Below are 22615 nucleotides of genomic sequence, written 5' to 3'. Positions count from 1 at the left end.
AACAATCTCTGTGCAAGATCAAGCGAAAATCACTCATGAAGGCGAATCGACGGCGTGTGTGCGCTGCGCGTCCAGGAGAGGAGGAGGACTCTGCGTGGGAAGGAAACGTCCGGCAAGTTCTTATGGGTGTGACGACCTAAGACCTGCTGGTAGTTTATAATCGGGGCCTTCTGCGGAAAGAACATAAGCGAAGATTACCGTTTCTGCCTTTGCTTGGCTTAATTTGACGGTCTGATTTAGTCAGCTACCTACTGCTTCCGGGTAGGCAAACAGGTACCAGGCATCTGAAGAATTAAGACTAAGTGGCCAGGGAATGTCACTATAGAAGACATGATACGTGAATTGTTTATCATCGGCGTAAAAAAGAAATAGGAGCACTTAAAGTTTAAACACACTGGATGCACTCTGCGACCTGCTTTTGGCATTTACTTGACTCACTTTCCATGTTTAACTCCACCTCAACTCATCCGTTGTTTAAAGCGTGAGTTTATCGGCGTTAATCCCCGTTGTGAAGTTGTTGTCTGTATCCTCTGCGTTCCTGTATCATGCAGTTATCGTTTCAGGAAGACGTTTCAATGTTATTGTATGCACCATCTTAATTTAGCACTACTTGTCTGAAAAGCACGCACTTGCCAAATGACTAGTTATGATAAACCCAGAAAAAATAAATGAAGGCTGAGGATTAATGTCATATCCTACTAATATCGGCCTAAGTAATATTTCTATTCAAAGGGAGGCTATTTTATCTAGACCTATATATAAGGGTAGAAACAACCACAGGGCTGTACCGTGTACATTTATGTTGGGATAAGTTATTTTTTCCGGCAGGCTTGGTGAAGGTACCAGTTTGAGTGAGGTTTAATAGGTCATTAGATATACTTGTTGTGCTTCTCGGTATATTGATCATTAACACCTGTGACACTGATGAATTACTGAAGGAAAATTATGTCATTGTCATCTGACTTTGTCATTTCTTTGTCCTCCCTTTTCACTGTTTGCATTATTCTGTCTTCACCGATAGACACCCTTTGTAAAGCATCTTGTTGTGAAAGGCGCTATATAAAAATACATTTAATTATCCATGCATAAGATCTTGCCAATAGTGGGACAAAATTGACATTTCTTGAATTAGTGAGCAGTAAAGGAGTTGCGTGATATAAGTGGGAATTTTGAGCACATTGTCGTTTATAATTGACTTAATCTACAAGCCAGCTAAGTGCCAGGACGTGTCGCCCATAGCGTGGGTATATGGATCGTCATGATACGAAGCACACGGAACAGAGTCTAATGTTTAGTTTAATGGCGTGATTGTGTACATAAAGACACTCGTGTTTAGTTAAATATTTACCCTTTGCATTCACGAAGGATTAAGTGCGTCGATTATACGTTAATGGCATGCAGTTTTTAAGTATATACATGCACCTTAGGTGTAGTGCAAGTGTCATTCGTCTGTTGATCTAATTTCCATACTTGAGTAATGCTACTCTCAAGTGACCAAGTACGACGGAATAATATTACAGCTGTCTAAATGGCTTTTACTTTTAATTCTCTTTTGATGTAACACGAAGTTTGCATCCTGAGGTCACTGGTTACCCCAGCCACTTATAAGTGAATTAAGGCTAATGTTCTTATGGCACTTCTACCTAAGGTGGAAATTCTGCTATACTAAAAGCTTATTTTGAGAGTAGTTCATTTTAATGCCTGTTTGGATCTTTAGGTATGATTGACACGCACGGTTTAATTTCTTCTTGTATTTATGTAGGCAGGTCTTAAACTATTCTTTAAAAAAAACGCTTAAAAAGCCGAAGAAGCTTTAAGCAAAGTAACACTGGGAAATCATCACTGCAGCACTCTTTCAATATTAGTTTAATTCAAAATGTGCAAAAGTACCCATTAGCTACCACCAGATGGCAGTATAACAGTCTCGTTGTGCTTCACAATTGCACGAATGAATTGGATGTTGTATCTTCAGCTAAAAAGACAATGTTCACGATTGTGACTTAGGAAAGAAAGAACATATAATTTTCACACATCTTTACATTGGACAATAATACTTCCCTTCAAATAATCAAACGGTGAGGAATATTTTTGAATTCCCCCAGCAATGCAGTCAGTATATTACAAACATTTTGTACAAGCTGTCTTCAATTTTGCCCCTTGTACTTTATATGCATACAGTAAAAATACAAATGAGCACAGTCTTTCATTAGAGATTTTAATTACGAAGCCCTGATGTAGCATGTTTACAAAGCAATCGTTTTAAAAGTCGGTGCTTTGTCAGTAGTTTAAGTACATATGACAATATTTTATTTTGTTCCATTCTGTTCCCTTTATACATTGAATGATTCACAGAAAAAGGCACAGAATGAACTAAAAGTCATCAGCTTTGAATAGTTTTTGCAAGACTGGTTTTTCAGCTATTTTCTTTGAGGCTGATATTTGAAAAGGCGCAGTACAAACCGTCTGGGAGGATTAGCGTGCCGCTCTTCCACAGCGCTGGTGCGTGATGACTGATCAAGCTTTTTCATTCAGCTCCTTTAAGGGAAGCAACACTGCAGCCAGGAACAAGCTGCCATCATTATAGAAGACATGAGTGCGTGCAGGACATGCTCAGCCGTCTACAGACGTCACAGGCCTGCTTGCTGCACCAGTCCCGGGAGGCCGGTTTGCAGCGACAAGGGATTACCTGATTAAACTAAGCAGATTTATTAGGGTGAGGCCGTGTCTGGACCGTTACTCAGCCGAAGCGTATTCGACACACACAGCAGAAACAAAAAGGCATTGTAATAACATTATAGAAGCACAATATATAGGAGGTGTAGGTCGTCTTTTGAGGGACAGAACGAGGCTTTCAGAGAGCAGAGGCCGAGTGTGTGTTTGGACACACCCATATATGACATTTTGCTTTCCTACGGTACTTCTGAGTGCTCTGAGATAACACAAAGGCAGCTTTAATTCCATGCCTATCTTGAAGTACATCTAATAAGAAAAGCGCTCCCCCCCCTCTCCATAAGCAACATATCCAGGAAGAACTATGGTAGTTCTGTGCGCGGTCAGAACCACGAGACCCAAGACACTGTTATCTGATCAGTGTCACGCTGGCCACAAAATCCACAATGAGGCCTCTCTGATCGCCTAAATCCCATCGGGAGCCGTAAAACATACAATCTCCCTCAGTCCCCTTTCAAGACCTTTAAATCGAAGCATTAAGCACAAAACATTAGACGACACACGTACCACAACAGAATTAAAGCATCACCAGTCCCTGAAAAGTCTTATGCAATTCCTTCCTGAAGTGAAAATTCACTAGAGGCACCCAAACGTTCACAGAACAACTAGTGCAATAACATCAACATACAAGATTAGCCTTCCGATTTCAAGAAATCTTCACCACTTATAAGTTTTTCTGTGAATGTAAAGTACTTAGGCTTTCTCCCTTATCTAGGGTTATCAGCTTTTTTGTAAAAAAAATAAACACAGAATTACTATGATTTAAAAAAAACTAATAAGAATGACACAAAATGTCTTGGCACTATTGGTGTGCTCGTGGGAGTTTTACTTACACAAAAATGTTCTGAGGGCTGAAGGAAAAATGATTGGTTCAGATAGATAACCAATCAGATTGTAGAGGAGGTGGATCCAAGCAACAAGAGGCACGACTAACCAATCAGGTGTCTTGGTCCCACCTCCTCTGTAATCTGATTGGCTATGTCTGATTTGTTGTCCCACGAGCTGCTGTTGTAGACATTACTCTGTTCTGTGAGGCACTGTAGTTTCTCGTCAGGGGAACCCTAGAGACACTTTTACAGAGGCTTATTCCTCTGTGGGTTCCCCCAGTCTCCAGATGTCCCCACGCGGCCTTGCATGTAGGCCTTGACCTCAGCTCTCCTGGTCACTCAAACTTCCACTGCTGGTTTGTGTCTCCTGGGTTACATTTCCTCATCTCCACGTCCGTGTGGCCCTCTGGGTTGCGGTAGGAGGTGATGCAGGAATCGGAGTGGGGGTGGTAGATGCTTCCGTCCTGCGGCAGAACAGAAATGTTTACCATCTCACATATTTCAGTGGCAGGTAACAACACGCGCCTCTGAGGCGAGCTGACACTCACGTCACGGAATTCCCAGATGACATTCGAAGGCACCAGTGAACCGTCCTGTGAGCAGTGCTTCATCCCAATCTGGCTCTGACCATCAGCCACCTCCGCGCACAACTCTGTCACTGAATTAAATCGAATTTCTTTCCTCGAGGTGTATTCAAAGTACTGCGCATGGGGGAAAATAATAGTAGTCAGTTAATTATAAGGAAATCTCTCTATGTGACATCGATCGGGATAAAATTGCAAAGTTAGAATGCTAGCCTCATCTCACAAACAAGCCTCCAGTGCAACACGCTTGTCTTTACAAGCTGTCTGCGGCTGAATTTCTCACTTTCTCCCTAAAAGCAATGTGACATTAACACCATTTCAGTCCATTTTTGGTTATTTGTGTTATTAAATTTAATGACTTCAGCCTTTGCTCCATTGTTACATGCATGAACAAACACTCGCCTGGATTGAGACATGCCCTTTATTATGATAGATGACAACATTCCTAAAGAAAGGGCACGCTGCAGATAAAGTAAGACAGATACAGAAAGTTGGAACTCGGGCCGCAGCGTTTGGTATCTCAGAAATGCTTTAGCCTTGTTTTAGGCTAACGTGGCATAACATGTATGTATAACCACCACACTCATTTTAGCACTTCTGGCGAGCATGTAAATCTGGTGGTGGCCTAATGGTGAGGGATAGACACTTGTAATCGAAAGGTTATTGGTTCGAATCCCCGACCAGCAAGACACCACTGAGGTACCCTGAGCGAGGTACCGCCCCCAAGCACTGCTCCCCGGGCGCTGAATTAGCTGCCCCCTGCTATGTCACATATGGGTTGAATGCAGAGGACACATTTCGTTGCTGTCATTGTTGGCACACAGTGCCAACTATTCACTTTCCCCTTTCCATAAATATTCTACAATACTTGCTCCATTTACATGTCATGTATTTTTAAAAGTGAACCAAAATCTGCCCGGATGCAGCCCTTTGGCTTCCCGTTATACTGCGGCGGTGGAAATATTGATTTCCTACTGCACTCAGTACAATTTTAGACACTTGATTCGTCACATGAATGAATAAAGAGTTTTATTGGCCAGGAGACACACGCGGCTGCCCATCCCCCATTAAATATACATCCCTAGGCAGCGTCAACTGGGTGACATGAATTGCAATTGAAGTTGTTACTACAGAATCGCCAGTCATTTCACACAGGCACACAGCAGTATATTCTGTCATTTAATCAATTACGTGGATATTTGTCGTCTAATGTCACTCGGCATCAGCCAACATTATGATCTCCTGCATCCCAGCAACCCTAGTAATAAAAACGTCTGACAGATACAAAGACATCACTTTAAATCATTTTAAATGGATAATTACCTGGTTGCCACCTTGGCCATGGCAACCAAACAGAGAGAGGTGAGCTCCAGTGGGGTTGTGCTCTGGGGCATTATAATCCAGGCACTCTGAGTGGATCCCGCCGCTGCGTACCTGGGGGGAGGCGGGCCAGTGGGCGGGGCTTAGACTGAGGCACCGAGATGGAGAACACAACGGCATGCATACTCACGCGCACGCACACACAAACACAAACACAAAAAAAAAGCAACGCAGTGGTGACTCACGGCTCCGTGCCAGCCGTGCCGGTCCTCCGGGACGTGCAAGTCCGGGTAAACATTCTTCAGGTACCAATCAAAGCTCTTGCACTTCAGTCTGTCCCGCAAGACATTCCTCTCCGAGATGTCTCCGTACATCGCCTGTAGCCAAGGAGACAGTCGCGAGGGGATAAACTCAGATTAATTAGGGGTAACAGAGATAAATGAGTCTGGAGATGCTCGGAGTCGCTATCAATCATGAATTCTAATTATTAATGCTCTGAGATGTCCCCACCTGCTGACTTCATTCCATAAATCATACCGATCGCTGCAATGGAGATGTACGAACATGTATAGTAGGAGTTCTGAGGCCTTTTCTGTATCGAATACACACTCCCTACTCACCCTCTAATAATAATCTCCTCGCTGTTCCATGTACCACAGCATCACGGGTGGCTGGTCCTTCTTCGCCACGGCCCCCAAACTAAGGAACTCTCTCCCACAATCTCTCCGTCACTCTGCTCTTCCTTCTCTTCCTTCAAATCTGAACTAAAGATATTTCTCTTCCATGAACATTTCTCTACTGTCTCTTCCTGATTACAGATTTTTTTTTTCCCCTTGTAAAGCGATCCCGGGATTGTGAAAGGCGCTATATAAATGTCGAAATGTAACTATTATCAGTCTCCTGTCAGGTGTGAGCAGCCCCAGGTCCAACTTGGCAGCCAGAACGATTAATTCACAGTTTGATCAAAGATCCCTGACATTAATAATGTACTTTTCGGAGGAGTGACACCAGGACATATGAAACTTTGAAGTCAGCCAGCAGAATGAATTTGAGAGGCCCTGCTACACGCTCCCTTCATTCACCCTGCCTACAAAGTGACAGTGTCATTTCAACTTGAGCTATAAGTCCGTTTCCACTATGAAATTCAAGCCCCTGAGCTTAAGTGCAGGAACTCAAGCGCTGCATCCAGATTTTTGGACGACTCTTCGGTTCCTCCTAGTGTCACGTCCTCCCGCCCATTCTGGCTCCAGTTGACATTTACCGTATCATTCCAGCCACACTCTCCCTTTTCACCACATGACTTATGCCAGTATCAATTCTTTTGAATATTGTTTCCTATGTCACTGTTCAGTCACTTACTGGTATAATCTAAAGTTTTAACGTCAATCGTGGCTGAGGATGGGTGAAACCTCCACCTCTAGTTGGCATGTTAGTGAGAGTAATTCCAGCAGGAGACAACCCCCCCCCCCCCCCCCCCCCAGGGGAATACAGTCTTGGCTCTCAGATATATTGATGTTTGCTACCGTTAAAATATATAAAACATCATAAATCATGGGACGGAACGGTCCAATGAAAGGAGGCCGCGCTGACTCATCGGCGGGTCTACCTTCCGGGCCGGAGGGTTCCGGTTGTAGAAATGCCTCTTGTAGGAATCCATCCACACCTCAGCAGCACGGACCGTGTTCTGCAGGAAGTTGGGCCGTGCGTAGGGCGCCTTCTTGGGGAAGACGTGACCCACGTGCGAGCATGGGTGAATCTCCAAGGCGCCGCCGCACTGCCACACCTGTGAGGAGAGACGCCCCCAGAGGACGGTAATCAGGGACGCTTGGTGGGTTCCAGCAGGCCACAGGAGAACAGGTTCTCACCAATCTGGCCTCCCAGGGAGTGCCAAAGACATGCAACTCAAACCCTGTAATTAAGTCAAAAATACTTCTGAATCACAAAGCCAAAATTATCCACGTTAACTTTCCTCACAAATCAAGTCTAACTACAGGGCTGTTTTTACAATGATGCTTTTAACGTTTCCAAAACTTACTTTTCACATAATCATTTTACTTTATGTTTAACAGTGTTTTTTTTTTTTGCGAATTTCTATACTTAAGCAGAATTAATTTTGTTACTCTTTAGACCACTGAGCAATAATTTTGAATCCTTGGCATTTCCTGTGTCAAACACATAGCCGTCCGCCCCACAGCCCCCTCGTTATCCCTGATTTCCATTTGTAAACTAAGCCACATGCCATTAAAAATGAATGGATGGCCAAGACTCCAAAAAAGTATTTTCTTTCCTCATATATAAAACATTGCGCTGAAGAATACCTTATCTTTCTTTAATAAAACATCCGCACTACTTTCACACGAGCGAAGGCAGTAAATCTTGGGTACGTGTGTCTCTCTGTCACTGTCCCTCTGTATAATTTAACTACTGCGATCTCTACATTCAGCTGGGACCACGTTGATGCTAAACAGGAAGTTAGCCTCACTGAAGTGGGCGGGACTTAATACTCACCCTGAAAGACAGCTCCAGGTTCTCCCCTCCCCAAACATCCATGCCCATGTCATAGGTGCCCAGGTACTCGAAGTAGGCCTTGCTCACGGCAAACAGGCCCCCCGCCATAGTGGGAGACCTAACAGGGAAGAGATGGGGCTCAGGATGACACCATAGAAGGGAAATGATGTCACATTCATCAGGAAGACTGTGGAGGCCAGGAACGTTTATCTCAAGTTTATCTAAATATCCAGCATGTGGGGGAGTAACATCCAAACCAGAATGATAAAAATGACTTCAGATTAATGAATTATTCATCAAACCAACAGAATACATTAAGTATGTTGATGAAATAACAGAAATCCATTGTAACACATACAAATAAATAACTGCTTTAACTGACAACGGTGTAGAAAAACAAAACTAGCCAGGCAATCTACTTCAGTCGAGTTTCCCGCATACAATAGTATGTTATTTAAAAAGACCCAAATACAGTATCATGCAAATTCATTTCCAGCATAAACTGACACCCCATCCAGGGTGTTTTTGTGCCCTGTCCTGATTGGGATAGCCCCCACCCCACCCCACCCCCATGACCCTGTATTGGATAAGGGGCTGGACATTGGATGGGTGGATGGATGGATTTCCAGCTTTAATCAATTAGTCAGCTCACTTACTGGAATGTCTTGACCGTCACATTTCTTTCCCAAGCTAGCTTGAACTCATTTGCATGCATCTTGATAACACCGTATTAATAGTTTACATCGATTAACGATAACAGCACTTGCTGAGGAAGTCCCCTGACACGTTTCAGTCACGCTGCAGACGGACACCGACAAGGCTTTCCACAGATACGCCTTGTGTTGCGGTGCCCAGTTAAAACCCGGCGCCGCGCTGACCCCACCTGATGGGGTCGGTCTTGGATTTGCGCCTGTGCCGCTCCGCTTCGGGGATGACGTGCCACTGGAACGTGAGCCTCCAGTCGAAGCCCCCTATCATGGGCTCTTCCGTCTGCATGTAGAACTCGAACGTGTTCCAGTCGATGGTGTCGATCACAGGACACACGATAGTGCTCTCGTTTTCACCGATTCTGCAGCACGGGAGACACGGGACGTCTACATAACTATAAATATATCACATGAACATAAATATATCACATAAATATATCACATTTATATATGCAACAATTAACATTCTTGCTCAGGTTTTTTTTTTTTTTTTTTTGGGGGGGGGGGGGGGGGGTGATTTCCGTTAGTTGTGGACTGCAGTGCCCCACCTTTCCAGCAGAGGCTCCACCCAGCCAGGAACACATTCACAATGACAATCCAGGAAGGTGAGGACGTCCCCTGTGGCGTAGGTGGCGCCGATGAGTCGGGCCCGCACCAGACCCTCTCGCTTGTTGGTCCGGATGAGACGCACTCGCTCCAAGTCGCTGATATACTCGGCCAGCTGGGACTTGAGATACGCTGCAGGTGACAATATCTCAATGACTGGGGGCTCCCCCTCGCCAGGATCTCTATAATCCCCCCCCCCCCCACTGCCAAACCCCAGGCGCCGCTTGTGGGCCGCGACTAAGGCCGTGCCCAGTCTGGCAGCCCCTCTGAAAGCCGGGTGGGTACTACACAGGAGAAGACCCTCCTGAGTGATGTCACCAGGCGTCAACATCAGTGCGTAATGTCTGCCACAGGAGATTACTGCAGCCTAGAAAAATTACCCGGAGTGACAGGCCAGGGACATTTTGTCCCGAGACGACAACAAGCTGTGGTTGTGATCGGAAGGTCGCCAGTTCAAATCCCAGTGTTGGCCGAGTAATTTCACATTTGGGACCTTGAGTAAGTCCTTAACCCCAATCGCTCCAGGGACTGTCTGACCCAGCTCTTTCAAACATTTATGTCACTTTGGATAAAAGCTTCTGCTAAATAAGTAAAATGCAATGTAATGTAAGCTAAAGTCAGACAAGACACAGACGTCACTAAAATGCCTTTCCCCACTTGCTGAAAGCCACTAGGTGTCGGAAGCCTTTCCTGGCTCGCTGCTTCTCTATACAAACATTCCAACGGTGTGATTGCTTCATATCTGCGTCAGAAGGGCTGGGTTCCCATTCGCACAAAGCCCAGCGGACGAGTGACACTGCTGTGAAAATGTCCGCAGGGTCACATGGCTCATGGGAGGATGGAGCACACGAGGCCCCGCCCACCGGGGAAGTCACCTCGGTCGCTGAAGTCATCGACCAGGATGACCTCCTTCAGCAGGACGGCAGGCGTGGTCTCCAGGACGCTGTGGATGGTCCTCAGCAGGGTGGACCAGGCCTCGTTGTAAAAGGCGATGATCACAGACATGGTGGGGAGATGCTGGTAGTCATACTTCTTCGCTCGGCATCTATGCGAAGTGAGAACTGTTTTAATTACACTGTCAAAACCCATGAGGTCATTCAATCACAAGAGTTGTTGTCCACCATGGGATTTTCCTCTGATCATACTTTCCCCCCAGACTGAAACATGACATCATCAAATACTAAACTGGAAGTCTGCATAATCTCATTCTCCACAGTTCGATGTTTAAGAAAAAGCTTCTATGAGAAATATTTTCCTGAAATATACATTCACATGCATCTCCCACTACTACCTAAATCTGATACAAATTTTTTAAGCGGCTACAAACATTCTAGTCCTTACTGTTCCAAATACTGATTTATGTGGAGCAGCGTCAGTTTTACAGGTGCAGGTTCCCTTTATCACTGCGAGGGTTAATATGTTAAACAGCAGAGATGTGCCTCAGTCGCCTTAAGTGTGACAAATTGGGTGAGAGAACAAGACCAGACAGTTGCACAAAGAAGGTGCTCCGCCGTGCAAAGTTGACGGCACCGTTTCACCTGCACGGTGCTGAAAGTCACAGCGGGACACAGACGTGCCAGGGCAACATTCGCTAGGGCGCCGGCCTCGCACTGGGAGCCGCACTGGGAGCGGGGACACGCCCAGCCGGGGTATGAAAGCCAGTGTGCGGCGACATAAACACACACTGCACTGCACCAGTGACAGGAAGCTCAACAGTTACTGCTGATTTAAAGTCCTTTTATAAAACAATAGGCGCCTCAGAGCAAAAGTATTCCTCTTCATTATAAAGCAGCACATGTGACTCTTGCTGGGTGCTCAGACGCGATAACGGCGCTTTAGAGATGCTACTCTGAGGCTCTCGGATTTAATATTCACCCAGCTGCGGCATGGACTGCAATCGATTACGGACATAAAGAGACATTATAAACTTGGGGAATCTGTCATACAGAGATAGCTGGAATGAATCGGGTCGGACTGTGTGTCTTCGGCGTCTGTGAATCTTGTCCTGGGGACGCCGTCACCTCAGGGCACACTCACTCGTACATCCTGTTGTCCTGGATGTGCCGGTGGAGGGAAATGCGGTCGCTGACATAGATGTTGATGGCGTAACGCTCCAGCGAGTCCTCCTCCCGCTTCTTCTCGTCGTCGGTCAGCGTGAGCCGGGTGGCCCTGCCCCACTCGCCCGGCGCCGACGGGTCCGGGTCGGCCTTGCTGTAGATGGGACGTGCCGGATCCATCGGCCGCCCCGTGGCCGGGTTGGCCTCGCGCTCCCGGAGGCTCCGCCTCCCACCATCCTCCCCCGGGGCCTGGGAGGCGGAGCGAGTCAGGAGCGTGTAGGCCAGCCACGCGGCGGACAGCAGCAGGCCCATCCTCGCCAGCAGGCCCAGCCTCCGCGACCAGCGCAGCCTCATTATCCCCACGCTGTGTCAGTCCAGGTGACACCCTGCAACACCACAAAGGGGACAGAATGCTGTCCTCCCCCTGGAAAGTGTACAAACACAGGTGATGTAGCATATCCACAAGCTAGGCATTAATATCCTTAATTATATACCGATGAACCAAAACATTATGAAGCGAATGAAGTTGACTGTAACTACATATGTAAAGATCTGGGATATACTAGACAGTAAGCTGTCATTCGGTGCTTGTAGACATCCTGAATGCAGCAGAAATGGCCAGGGGTCTGAGTGACTTTCAGGAGGACCAAATCATTGTGACCAGGCAACTGGGTCAGATCATCTCTGAAACAGTGAGGCTTGTGTGGTGCTCATGGTCAGCCATGGTGAGCACCTACTGAGAGTGGTCTGAGGAGGGAAACACCATGATCAGCCAACGAAGTGTTGGGGCGGTCGAGACTCATCAACGCGTGATATGAATGGAGGCTGTCCTGTCTGACAGAACACAATAGAAGGGCTACTGTGGCACAGATGGCAGATGACTTGGAGAGAGGAGTATTGTGTCACGACAAAAAATGCCTCGACCGCAGCTGGGTAAGGGGCTACGTTAATGTAAATTAGATTTGTTGGTTCCATAGCATTCCACAGATGCTCGCAGGGGTGTCATTAGAGATTTTGGACCCCCAACCCAGACAAATCATACTGTGCTCCAAATTTTTTAGGACCCCTATCACTCTAACGTTTCATCTACCTACCCTGAGATCCATTTGGATTTCTTGGACTTTCAAACCACCCTCTTTCAGGTTATTAATATTACAGAAGCACAGCTTTATGAATCGTCACTTATATCTGACAGTTATAAATCTGTTTGGAAGATATTCGGCCATTCATCACCACGGACTGCTTTCAGACAGCCAGAGCCAGCTCCACTTCTTCAGGGGCCCTAGGTGAAGCTTTACATGAGAGGCCTCCTACCAAGGAGACTTCCTCCACAACGCAGGTAATTCAGGACCTTAGGTAACTACCTATTTTGCCTACAGCTAGGGCCAGCTCTGCAGGCAACACGGGGCAAAATTCTGCAGAATTGCCTTCAACCATGCAAAGGTATCTCTAATAGGTGTTTGCTCTCTAATGGAGCCGTTCAGGGTGTGTCCTGCCCGATGGGCTATGCTTCATGGGAAAAAAACAGAATAGAAGAAGATGTATTTACTTTGCAAAAAAAAATAATATTGGTAAAATGTGAAGATATCCCTCAATTAGCCATTCTGCCGTTCTGAATCAACAAATTACAATAACGTACCACTTTATCATAGGAAACCCTTAATTGTAGGACTATGATTGTGTAGCGGTGCGTAACCTTGATTAAGAAAAGGTTCATATTAGGTATCAGTCAAACCAGTCATTCTGTATCTGATAGCCAGGACACTCAGGGTTTGCCCTTCACAAATCTGACTCTCACACCTGGTCTGTATCACAGTCCAGAGCCAAAAAGCATTTTAAAGAGGAATGGGTAACCAAACAGTCTGCCTCCGGACAGATGAGGAATATTTGCCTTGTTGCCTGGGCACGACATAACTTCATTAGTTAGAGATTTAACTCATCTTCCATCTGGGCAAGAACTGCATTCATCTGTCAACAAGTGTGCTTAAGTTTTCAGCACTGACGCCAGCTATAGTATGTTGCTATCAGATTGTCAATCAATTTACTGGGAAATTACAAATAATTCATGCACGTTTCAGCTAGATGTTGACATACAGTCACTGAGACTTGTGCTACTTCTGTTAGTGTTTCCCAGTCATATCAGATCCGCAGGGAAGGAGACCCCCAGTAGCGTACACCGATCTGCCCACTGATGTCGGTATAAAAATTCAAAATCGCATATGATCATCTTTTTAATCCACTGCTGGGTCGACTTTTTTCACAGCTGCAAGTGAAACTACTGATCAGGACGTTAAGCTGACACTCCTTGACACTTTCCTTTAAACGAGATACAATCGAGTGTTACACAACTAATAAACAGCTCATAGAAATATACCTTCATAATTATATTAAATATATCGTCTATCTAGTCGATTTTGTCATATTTAATTGCTGTTTAGCACCGGGACGTCGCTGGTCCCCGACAGATATTGCGCTTAGGGTATCAACCAGCCTCCGATCGGGCATCACAAACCAGTGTTATGCAGTGACCACAGGTGTAATCGAAGCGCAGCTCTGACAGCTTATGTTTCATAAATTAACTTTATCATCTTTATTTTAATAAACAGGGGCAAATAAGCACTAACAGATTTACATTCAATCACGCTTAAAAGAGATCCTGGTTTGGGAGAAACTGTCAATATATTTAAGGATAGAGAATGCATAACGAAACAAACGTTTTACTTTGCTCTGAAATTGAGTTTATTGTTCTGAAAGTTTTGCACGGATGGTTCGATTGCCCGTTACCTCACCCCAACCTTTGCATTTGACAGTTTGACATAAATAAACTGCACACTTACGACTGTAAACAATCGGTTGTCTTTCCCATGTATTAACTAGTTTTCAGTGGACCGTACTGATCGAGTTATGAGTTTACACGCACAGATTCACGGGGGAGGTAAGAAATTGTATCTGAACCGCTTATTCTTACCTGCCTACATCCCGGATCCCGTAAACCGGTTATGTTTATACTGGTATTTGCGAAACAGATGGCTTCGGGTAGCTGACTAGCTAGCTATCAGTCAGTCTAACCACATCCTCCTCCACGTTGCCTGCTAAAGCACCAAAGTAACTTCTGACCGCGAAGCAGCAGCCCGGGCACTCCGCTTCACGGCAGGCCAAACACAGCGAGCCGTGACCGCACGCCGCCCGGCGTCTCCCTTCCCGGCACTCAGATGGCCGATCCGTAAGCGCTTTCCCCACGCCGGGTATTTTCCCCCCTGCTTTGCCCTCCTGCTCCCCAGGAAGTTTCCGACTTCGGCCAGCTTTGGCTACATTCGCCACGTGACCCGGGGACGCGCCGCGACGGAGCGCGCGCGCGCCCCCTTCCCCATTCTCGCTTCCACATTTAATCAATCTGCTCCCAGATCACTGAGATGGATGAATTGGGAAACATTTTCGGACGATCTGGCACATTTAACTGGGATTACCGAAGCATGAGTCGCACACTTTTAAAGAAGTCAGATCCTGCGAAGTATATAGTCTGTCTGTGAGTGTATAGCGGTTCCGTTTTCTTATTTTTCCTCTGTAAAGACCGAATTGTTATGGACTGATAACATTATTTATACCTAGGTACTTTTACCTAAATAAAATCTATTGAAAATGTTACTTTAACTGCATTTAGTTCCTCTGTGCCAACAGCAATACAAACTAAACTTAATTCGATTAGATAAAAACCATCAAAAATATAATGGGAAATGTTTTGGGGGCTGATTTATCTCTCATAATATAGTTAAATTCAACTTACCTAGATCATACTCGTTCTTTGGGCTTCGGGTCTTCCTTCTTCGGGAATGTTACAAATATGCAAACATATGCAAGTCTGGGTATTTAGGCTACGCCTCTAGGGGCCATAACCATCAGTTCGTGCACAGTTCATCTCAACTGAAGGCAAAGGTATTTCTTTTAAAAAAATTGTATTTTTTCTAAGAGACAACTGCTCCCAGGGAACCTTTTTCCTTGTCGCGCACCTTTCTGGGAGTGACCTGGCAGGGACAGATTACATCGGCATTCGTAATGTCAATATGCCATAATGCATTTCAAGGTCCTTGCTTTTTAAATTATGTAAATGTAAACTGGACTGACAGCTCCAAAAGGCGTTTTGCGTCATGTTGTTAACTTCCGCGTCTTATTTGCTTCTTCCGGATCAACACGTGTTTGTTTTTTATGTATTGGATAAGCAATTGTGTTGTAAATGAGTGTATAGCTCCGTGTTTTAATAATCCCGCCTTGGGCAGGTTTTATAATAGTTTTACTTATATACTACCTATCTACGATCGTTGATAATAATGATGTGTCAGTTGGTACCATAACTGGGCATCGGTTACAGCAAATGAAGTGTATAATATAAAACAGCAATAATGATTATCACAATCCAGAAAGTAACATTATTATTATTATTATTGGGGAATTATAGTGACGTATACAGTACATTCTATACGATTGATTTCACTGGTAGAAATGGCTAATTATTTATTGATATTTAATTTTCCAATCCTGTCTGGTCTTCAGATAGGCTATAGGCCTATTGCATTTTTAATTTCAATATCAATGTCATTTCTTGATTGCTTTATTATTGGGTGTACTTTCAAGATTTAACAGCAAAATCGTCTGTGCCCTGTGATTCCTGGTACGGGATCCAGGTCCCTTCCACGCCCCTGCATTGTGTAAGCGGTTAAGAGATAGGTGGAATGGTGGATGGATGGATGGACGGACGGATATGTCTGATATGCCGCAGTATTTCTGCAAAACCTGTTCGTGCAGTCTTCTGACTTGTATTGGTCGTTATTTATTTTTTGGGGACTCTCTTTGCTATGTGTTATTGAGTCTTTTTCATCCCCTACGTATTATTAAGTGTACTATGTTACATCCCTTTAATCATCTCTGTCCTTTATTTACAGGGGATCAAAGTCATAACCCTGGGATTCGTAAAACCCACCGTGCTGTCTGGCCTTGGAAAATTATTGTCCCTGGATCTGGTTTGCCTCCAGATTTCCGTGAAGGTGATTAAAATGTTTGTAGCTGGGAAAAACACCAGACGCATCCAGCTGTCCGAAACCGGGGCTGTTTTATTTCCTTTTTATTATTTTTTTCCCCTACAAACATAGCGATATAGTAAACGCCAGAACTGATTTAGTTTTAGTGTTCATTTCGTATGTCTCGTTGTGAAAATGATGTTTGGCGTAAAACCGCGACAGCAGGTTCCACAAACACCGTGCGTCAAGACAGAAGAGACTAGGCTTTCAAAACAGTTCAATAAGAATCAATAAAGACATATATCCTCTGAAACATTTATTTAGTCTTAATGTTTTCATAATAGGACGTACATAAACCTTCGGTATTTGCACGTTTTACGAATCAAAACAAACAGTTAAAACGTACGTCTTCACAAATTCCTCATAGAAAACAGATATATAATGACCACGTGCAGGTACAGTCATCCATATACATCCAATAAATTTAACAAAACAGGGTACTTCCTGGCCTGCGGTAGGTCTGGTATGCCTGAATATTCAACATCTGCCAAATCAAGGTTTTATGGTGTTTATCTTGTGCTAAGCACATACTCTCATAGTTCTGAATACATCCTACCTTCTGTTTCATTCTGTTAAATTATTGCTAGCTTTAGTATTAAAGTAAAATTAACTGATAAAAAATATGTAATGTCTAGCAAAATAAGTATAAAACTATTAAATAGTCAGCAGCGGTAGCAGGCAGAAATATTTAAGATTGTGACACTTAGAATGTACACAGAACTGTACAATTTAAAATCCATGCATCCAATAGAGGGCTGGTTTCCTCTGCTCCGAGACTCACTGGAGTGTGTCCTGATCTTAGGGTCCTTTAGAACACACAACACCACACAGAGTGTTTTTAAGTCAGTTTGTAGACTCGTAAGATTGCTGTTAGCTGCTTTTATGGATTAGTTCTCTAGAAAATAATTAAAAGAAGTTATTTTGTAGGTAATCCTGTAAAGAAGATACATAGATTTATTTTGGTCCAGAAGTGTGATTCAGACAGTTTTATAGTGTGGAGTCATACTGTCATCTGAAGGAAATGTGTACATTTCACCCTTTAATGTGAAGATGCTACTGTCAGAATACCTTGTTCAGTGTGGCCTGGCACAGCGGACATGCACTCGTGTGTTTATTATACACTGTGGTGATTTTTGGCCCCTCAGTGCCAAAAAGAAGCTGTGAGTTGCTGTGAGTTTGTGTTCGCAGTAACCTCTGTGTCTTGATTCTGGGAGACACAGATAAATCGCACTGGTTAGTTTTGGAGTTCTGTATTCTAGCTTCCTTACATTGTGTGTCTGCCATTAGTTTCCTCATGAGTGAAATATGTGTTAAATGTTTTGTCAAGAAATATTGTTCTGTCGGTGCATACTTATGTACAGAATGGAATTTATCTTGCATAAAATGCATTATTAGCACGTGTTATTTATACAGTTTAGAGCAGGGGTTTCCAACTCCGGTCCTGGAGAGCTACCGTCCAGTAGGTTTTCTGTCATACCCGGCTTCTGATGAGGCACACCTGTTCTCAGGTAAATACCAGGAGCAGGTGTGGCTCATCAGAAGCCAAGTAGGATAGAAAACCTACTGGATAGTAGCTCTCCAGGACCTGAGTTGAAGACCCCTGATTTAGAGTGTAAACCAAGCTGCTGATTCCGAGTAGTGTTTCACGTGATGGTTTTATGGAGTTTTATGGCCTAGTATTTTAATGTATTTTGTCCTGATCTCGTGACAGATCCACCTGCCGCAACTTGAAAGCCCATTTGTGGATGAAGAGGAAGCTCTCTCTGTCAGAACTCCTGACCCATTCATCATCATGCTGGCTGATGATGGAGAAGGACAGGTGAAGGACAGCCGCGGGAACCAGTGCACGGTGACGCCCGCTTTGCATTATGGGTAGGCTCTCATTAAGTCAGGCGATATTGTGCAAGCTGGACTTCAGCCCCATTGAGTCAATGTCAATAGTTCCACCTGTGACTCCTTCCCAAAGTGACTATTTATTGATGCCTTTGTGAATGTATAAGTGTGTGTGTGTGTGTGTGTGTGTGTGATTGGGAGTGGGGTGGGGGACATTCAGACTTTGCTGCACATTAGCAGCATTGTTAGACCTGGTTCGCTAATATTCACAGCTGCGAATTCAGCCATAATCATTTAGAGACAGTAACTCATCTAACTGCATGCCTTTGGACTGCAAGAGAAAACCCATATTATTGCAGAGAGAAATCGAACCTGCAACCCTGGGGGTGTTTGGGGCCGGCACTATACGATGAGAAAGAAATCTAAATTTATTACTTATTTTCCTGCGCAAGACTTGAGGCAGAAACTGTAATAATAAATCAAAGATATTTGAAATTAAACAGGTAAAAAGGATGACATTTAATCCACCATCCAAGATTTGTGGCAAAATCAATTATAAAAAGACCCATGGAAGAAATATTCTGGTAAATTATCTGTAATGTCTTTGCTTGCTACTCAGTAATTCACACTTTGGCCCTTATCATCGGAAATTCCTTCTTTGGCCTTATTCTGACTGAGAAATGCCCTAAACATCTCCAGTAAATCAGCACATACGGCGTGGTGTTCATTTCTGTGATCCAGGTTAACAGGAGGGGCCTTTTCGTATTCATCTGTCTTCCATAACCTCGTATCCAGTGACGGAGGCACAGGACACAAAGTTACAGCTTAAGCGCGTGTCACTTTGTCCCGATCAGCAGGTCGCACCTGCCCTCTCCCCTCAGCACTCACTCACGTACCATCGCTACGTGCAGGACACCCAACAGCTCATACTTCACCACATCACACTGCGCACACACACACTCACAAACACAATCACACAGTAAGGGAAGCCAGTAGACCCTATGTAAATCGGGGAACTTTGCTCCAGAAATGTTGTTCAAATGGATAACTTTTTTATCATTATTATGATTCGACCAAATTAAGGAGAGGGAACCATGATGATGGACATCCAAGATTATTATTGACCATGTGCAGCAGGTGGATTGGAACGCTTGTTCAGCTATACCTGGGTACAAAGAGAATACATAATTAAAGTAATTCAGGGGAACATATTTACATTTATTTTTCAGACACATTTATTCAAAACAACTTACAGCAGATTAGTGTTTCTCAAAGCAACAAAGTTTCCCTGGACATTCCACATTTTTGCTCCCAGGCTGGGAGGAAGCAAAAATGTGGACTGACCGGCAGATCAAAAAAACACTACGTTAGAGTGAAGGGTTATAATTAGTGTGTGTTCCCTAGGATCTGAACCAATAACCTCTGCATTGTTAGCACACTGCAACACCTGTTGAGCTACAGGAATATGTACATATGTGCACATATGTGCGACATCACTGATAATTGTAAAAGTGATTCTTAAATCAAAGGACCTGCCCATGATATGGGAGACGTTAATTTACATATGAATATAATGGCTGAGCTAGCCATTAAAGCTAATACGGTTTTAGCGGGGATGGGGACCGAGGTGTGTTCCCGTCCCTGTTACCCTGCATTTGATGACAGGCACTTTTTTCGGCTAAGCGTGAGGCTGATGAAACACATCGAGGCTCCCTCTTCTAATTCTGGGGTTGTATGAAATGTGATTAAAGGAGCTGCCGGTGGCCTATAACTCATTCAGCCGGAAGACGAGCCAGAAAGTCCAGGGCAATCCTTCAGAAGGCAGAGTTTGTTCAGCCAGAGGGGACAAAGTACCTTGCTAGTTGTGCCTGTCTAGGTGTGACCGTGGAGCTCCACACCCCAATTGTTTGACATATTGCCATTTCCTTCAGCAAGGTCCTGTTTCTCCCGGATGGACCCCTGGATGCCGTCCATACAACTGCCTGGCAAACAGCCAGACTCTGTCCCTCTTTGTCTTTTTTCCTCTTTTTTCACTGCGCTCCCTCTGAATGAATGCAAGTCAGACTGCTGAAGGTGTCACTAATCTGATGCCTTCCAGGGTGCAAGAAGACAGGCTGCAATGAGCCAAATTTTACTGTCAATTTATAAGGCACATTAGAATACACCCTCTTACCCCAAATATATTGTAAAAAAGATTCTTCTTCACATTTATAGTTTCAACAGTTATTCATTTGTAATAAAATTACAAGTGTATACATTAAATTGCCTTTGTTTAAATAATTATAAGTTCATTCTTTTCTAATGGGCAGAATAAAATTGTCACGTTAAAAAGATCCATTAATAGCCATTTTATTTATGTTTATAGTGCCATCTAGTGGAAATTGACCGTTATATTTTAATGCAATTCATTTTAAGGGCTCTCGTTCACTGCAAAACTCATTTTAGATTTGGATTTTGCATTCTTCTGTCTTCGGTGGAAATAGTACTCTGATGTAAATCTCAGGTTCATTCTCCTCAGGGCTTTCTTGCAAACTTGTTGCCATGTTAGCAAATTTTTGAGGTCAGATTCTTTGGCCAGAATTGTTTCAGGTAATTTAAAGTGACATTTAATCAGTAAAACAGTAGGTAACTGGCTGAAGTTCTGCCCTTTTTAAAAACTTATATTGCTTCAGTTGAGTCACTATATACACTTTCCCACCAAAAGTCAGTACCCCACTGACTGAGGCACAATGGTTTCAGCTACGAAATATGCAAATCAACACTCTGATGCCCTATATCCATTTGATGGAATATCTTTGGGATAAAACAAGGACAAAGCTGACACCGGTACCAGACTGTATTAATGCTGTAGAGGAGGTGTGGAGTGCAACCAGAATGCAGGGGAGACGATACCAGACCTCAAGGCCAACGCAGGCCAGCAAGCCATTCATCACTGAGAATAAAGACATGTTTTATTCACACTTTGCCTTACGGGACAGGAAAAAAAGAATACCAAGGTCAAAGATATTAGGCATGGGAACGAAATCATATATATCATCATATATATATCATCATATATATATGTGTGTGTGTGTGTGTGTGTGTGTGTGTGTGTGTGTGCAAAATGCTCAAAAGACATCCATCCATCCATCTATCCATTTTTGCACCTGCTTGTCCGATTTAGCAACAGATTCACACAGCTGCACCGCTCCAGCGAGTGCTTTTCCCCCAGCGGCCATCGAATGCTACAATAAGTACCCCCCCCCCCCCCCGACCCCTTACACCACTCAGTCGCCAGCCTTCTAGAAGAGTATTGCATTTTTTAAATGTTGCACACTGCACATTGCAGATGTATTACAGTTTATTGCACATTGCAGTTTAGTATTGTATTGTATCTTTTGTATAGTATTGTGTCTTTTTCTACTGTATATGCACAGTTTGAAAACCCCTTTTTGTGTGTGCTGCTGTAGCTTTCCTGGAAATTCTTTCAGGATCAATAAAGTACTACCACTACTATTTGGGGTCTCAGGGGTCCGGAAGCTATCCCAGAAGCTGTGGGCACAAGGCGGGGAACGACCCAGGATGGGGCACTAACCTGTTCAACATACAATCAATGTTAAGTTAGATAAACAACAGTATTTTTCGTATTGCTATATTTTAGTTTTGCTATAGCTTAAAGTTCATGTTTCCTATCAAATAGGATAATTATGGATATGGTACAAGTCGTCATTTGCTCTCTAGTTTGATTCCACTGACGTGTTGTGTCATTAGATTTAGGAAATTGCGTGACTGTGTCACTGCTGATAGGCTAGATTTACAGAAAAGGCGGATCGGTTAGAACAGCATCGTCAGGCCAGTACAGTGGCTCGCTGTGTGATGCTGTCGCTCCCATCTCCATGGTTACAGTCTCTAGCCCCTGCTCAGCTTAGCTTGTGCAGAGTTTGAATGTGTTGCCATGGTTTCCATTCAGGCATTTGGCCCCTCCTTCTTACGTTCCAAAGACAAGCAGTATCCCTACCACTGTTCACACCCATTTGTTGCACCTGTGCCTATTTATTCCTGCTGTGCGTTTTATTTTTATAAAAAGTCACCTGTGTTTTTTCTTTTTCAAAACATTGCTGGTTCAGATTTGTTAAAATTCTGGCATTTAAATGGGAAAATGATTCTACCTTATAAGGCTGGGGTATTTGGTGGGTCAGGGTATTGAGGGACCCTGGTCTGTCATACAAACATGTTACGAAGTACCAGTCCTTCTGCTATTAAATTATATCTCTACAAATGAGTTTCGCACCTTGTTGACTGCTTGTTTGTTCTGTTCATATCACAGCCCACGTCCAGTTGCTGGAGCAGATTGGACTTTGAAATTATCTTTGATAGAAAATAACATTCTTT

At 44.0% G+C, this 22615-nt stretch overlaps 1 protein-coding gene and 1 long non-coding RNA gene across 4 annotated transcripts; one reads left to right on the top strand and one right to left on the bottom strand.

The window, feature by feature from the left end:
- Nucleotides 1-343: 343 nt before the first annotated feature.
- LOC111844001 (uncharacterized) lies at nt 344-22505 on the top strand. Its single transcript, XR_002838288.2, has 3 exons — nt 344-481; nt 16277-16378; nt 18123-22505. It is a non-coding gene; the product is annotated as an uncharacterized lncRNA (long non-coding RNA).
- Nucleotides 1851-15394, bottom strand: poc1bl (POC1 centriolar protein homolog B (Chlamydomonas), like). 3 transcript variants are annotated; one of them, XM_023812065.2, is made up of 11 exons: nt 15124-15394; nt 11320-11763; nt 10158-10327; nt 9225-9414; nt 8853-9038; nt 7970-8087; nt 7068-7244; nt 5707-5838; nt 5465-5575; nt 4106-4258; nt 1851-4021 (listed from the first exon to the last, which is right to left on the bottom strand). In XM_023812065.2, exons 2-11 carry the CDS (start codon nt 11691-11693, stop codon nt 3893-3895), a joined length of 1740 nt encoding a protein of 579 aa, XP_023667833.1. In that variant the 5' UTR covers nt 11694-11763; nt 15124-15394; the 3' UTR covers nt 1851-3892. The 3 variants fall into 3 exon arrangements, with proteins under 3 accessions (XP_023667833.1, XP_023667834.1, XP_023667835.1); XM_023812066.2 differs by lacking the exon at nt 15124-15394 and adding an exon at nt 14308-14670; XM_023812067.2 differs by lacking the exon at nt 15124-15394 and adding an exon at nt 14308-14670 and having other exon boundaries at nt 11320-11725.
- Nucleotides 22506-22615: the final 110 nt, after the last annotated feature.

The sequence above is a fragment of the Paramormyrops kingsleyae genome, chromosome 23 (genome assembly GCF_048594095.1).
Source record: "Paramormyrops kingsleyae isolate MSU_618 chromosome 23, PKINGS_0.4, whole genome shotgun sequence".
Taxonomy (NCBI): domain Eukaryota; kingdom Metazoa; phylum Chordata; class Actinopteri; order Osteoglossiformes; family Mormyridae; genus Paramormyrops; species Paramormyrops kingsleyae.
This window is presented reverse-complemented; position numbering and strand designations above follow the sequence as displayed.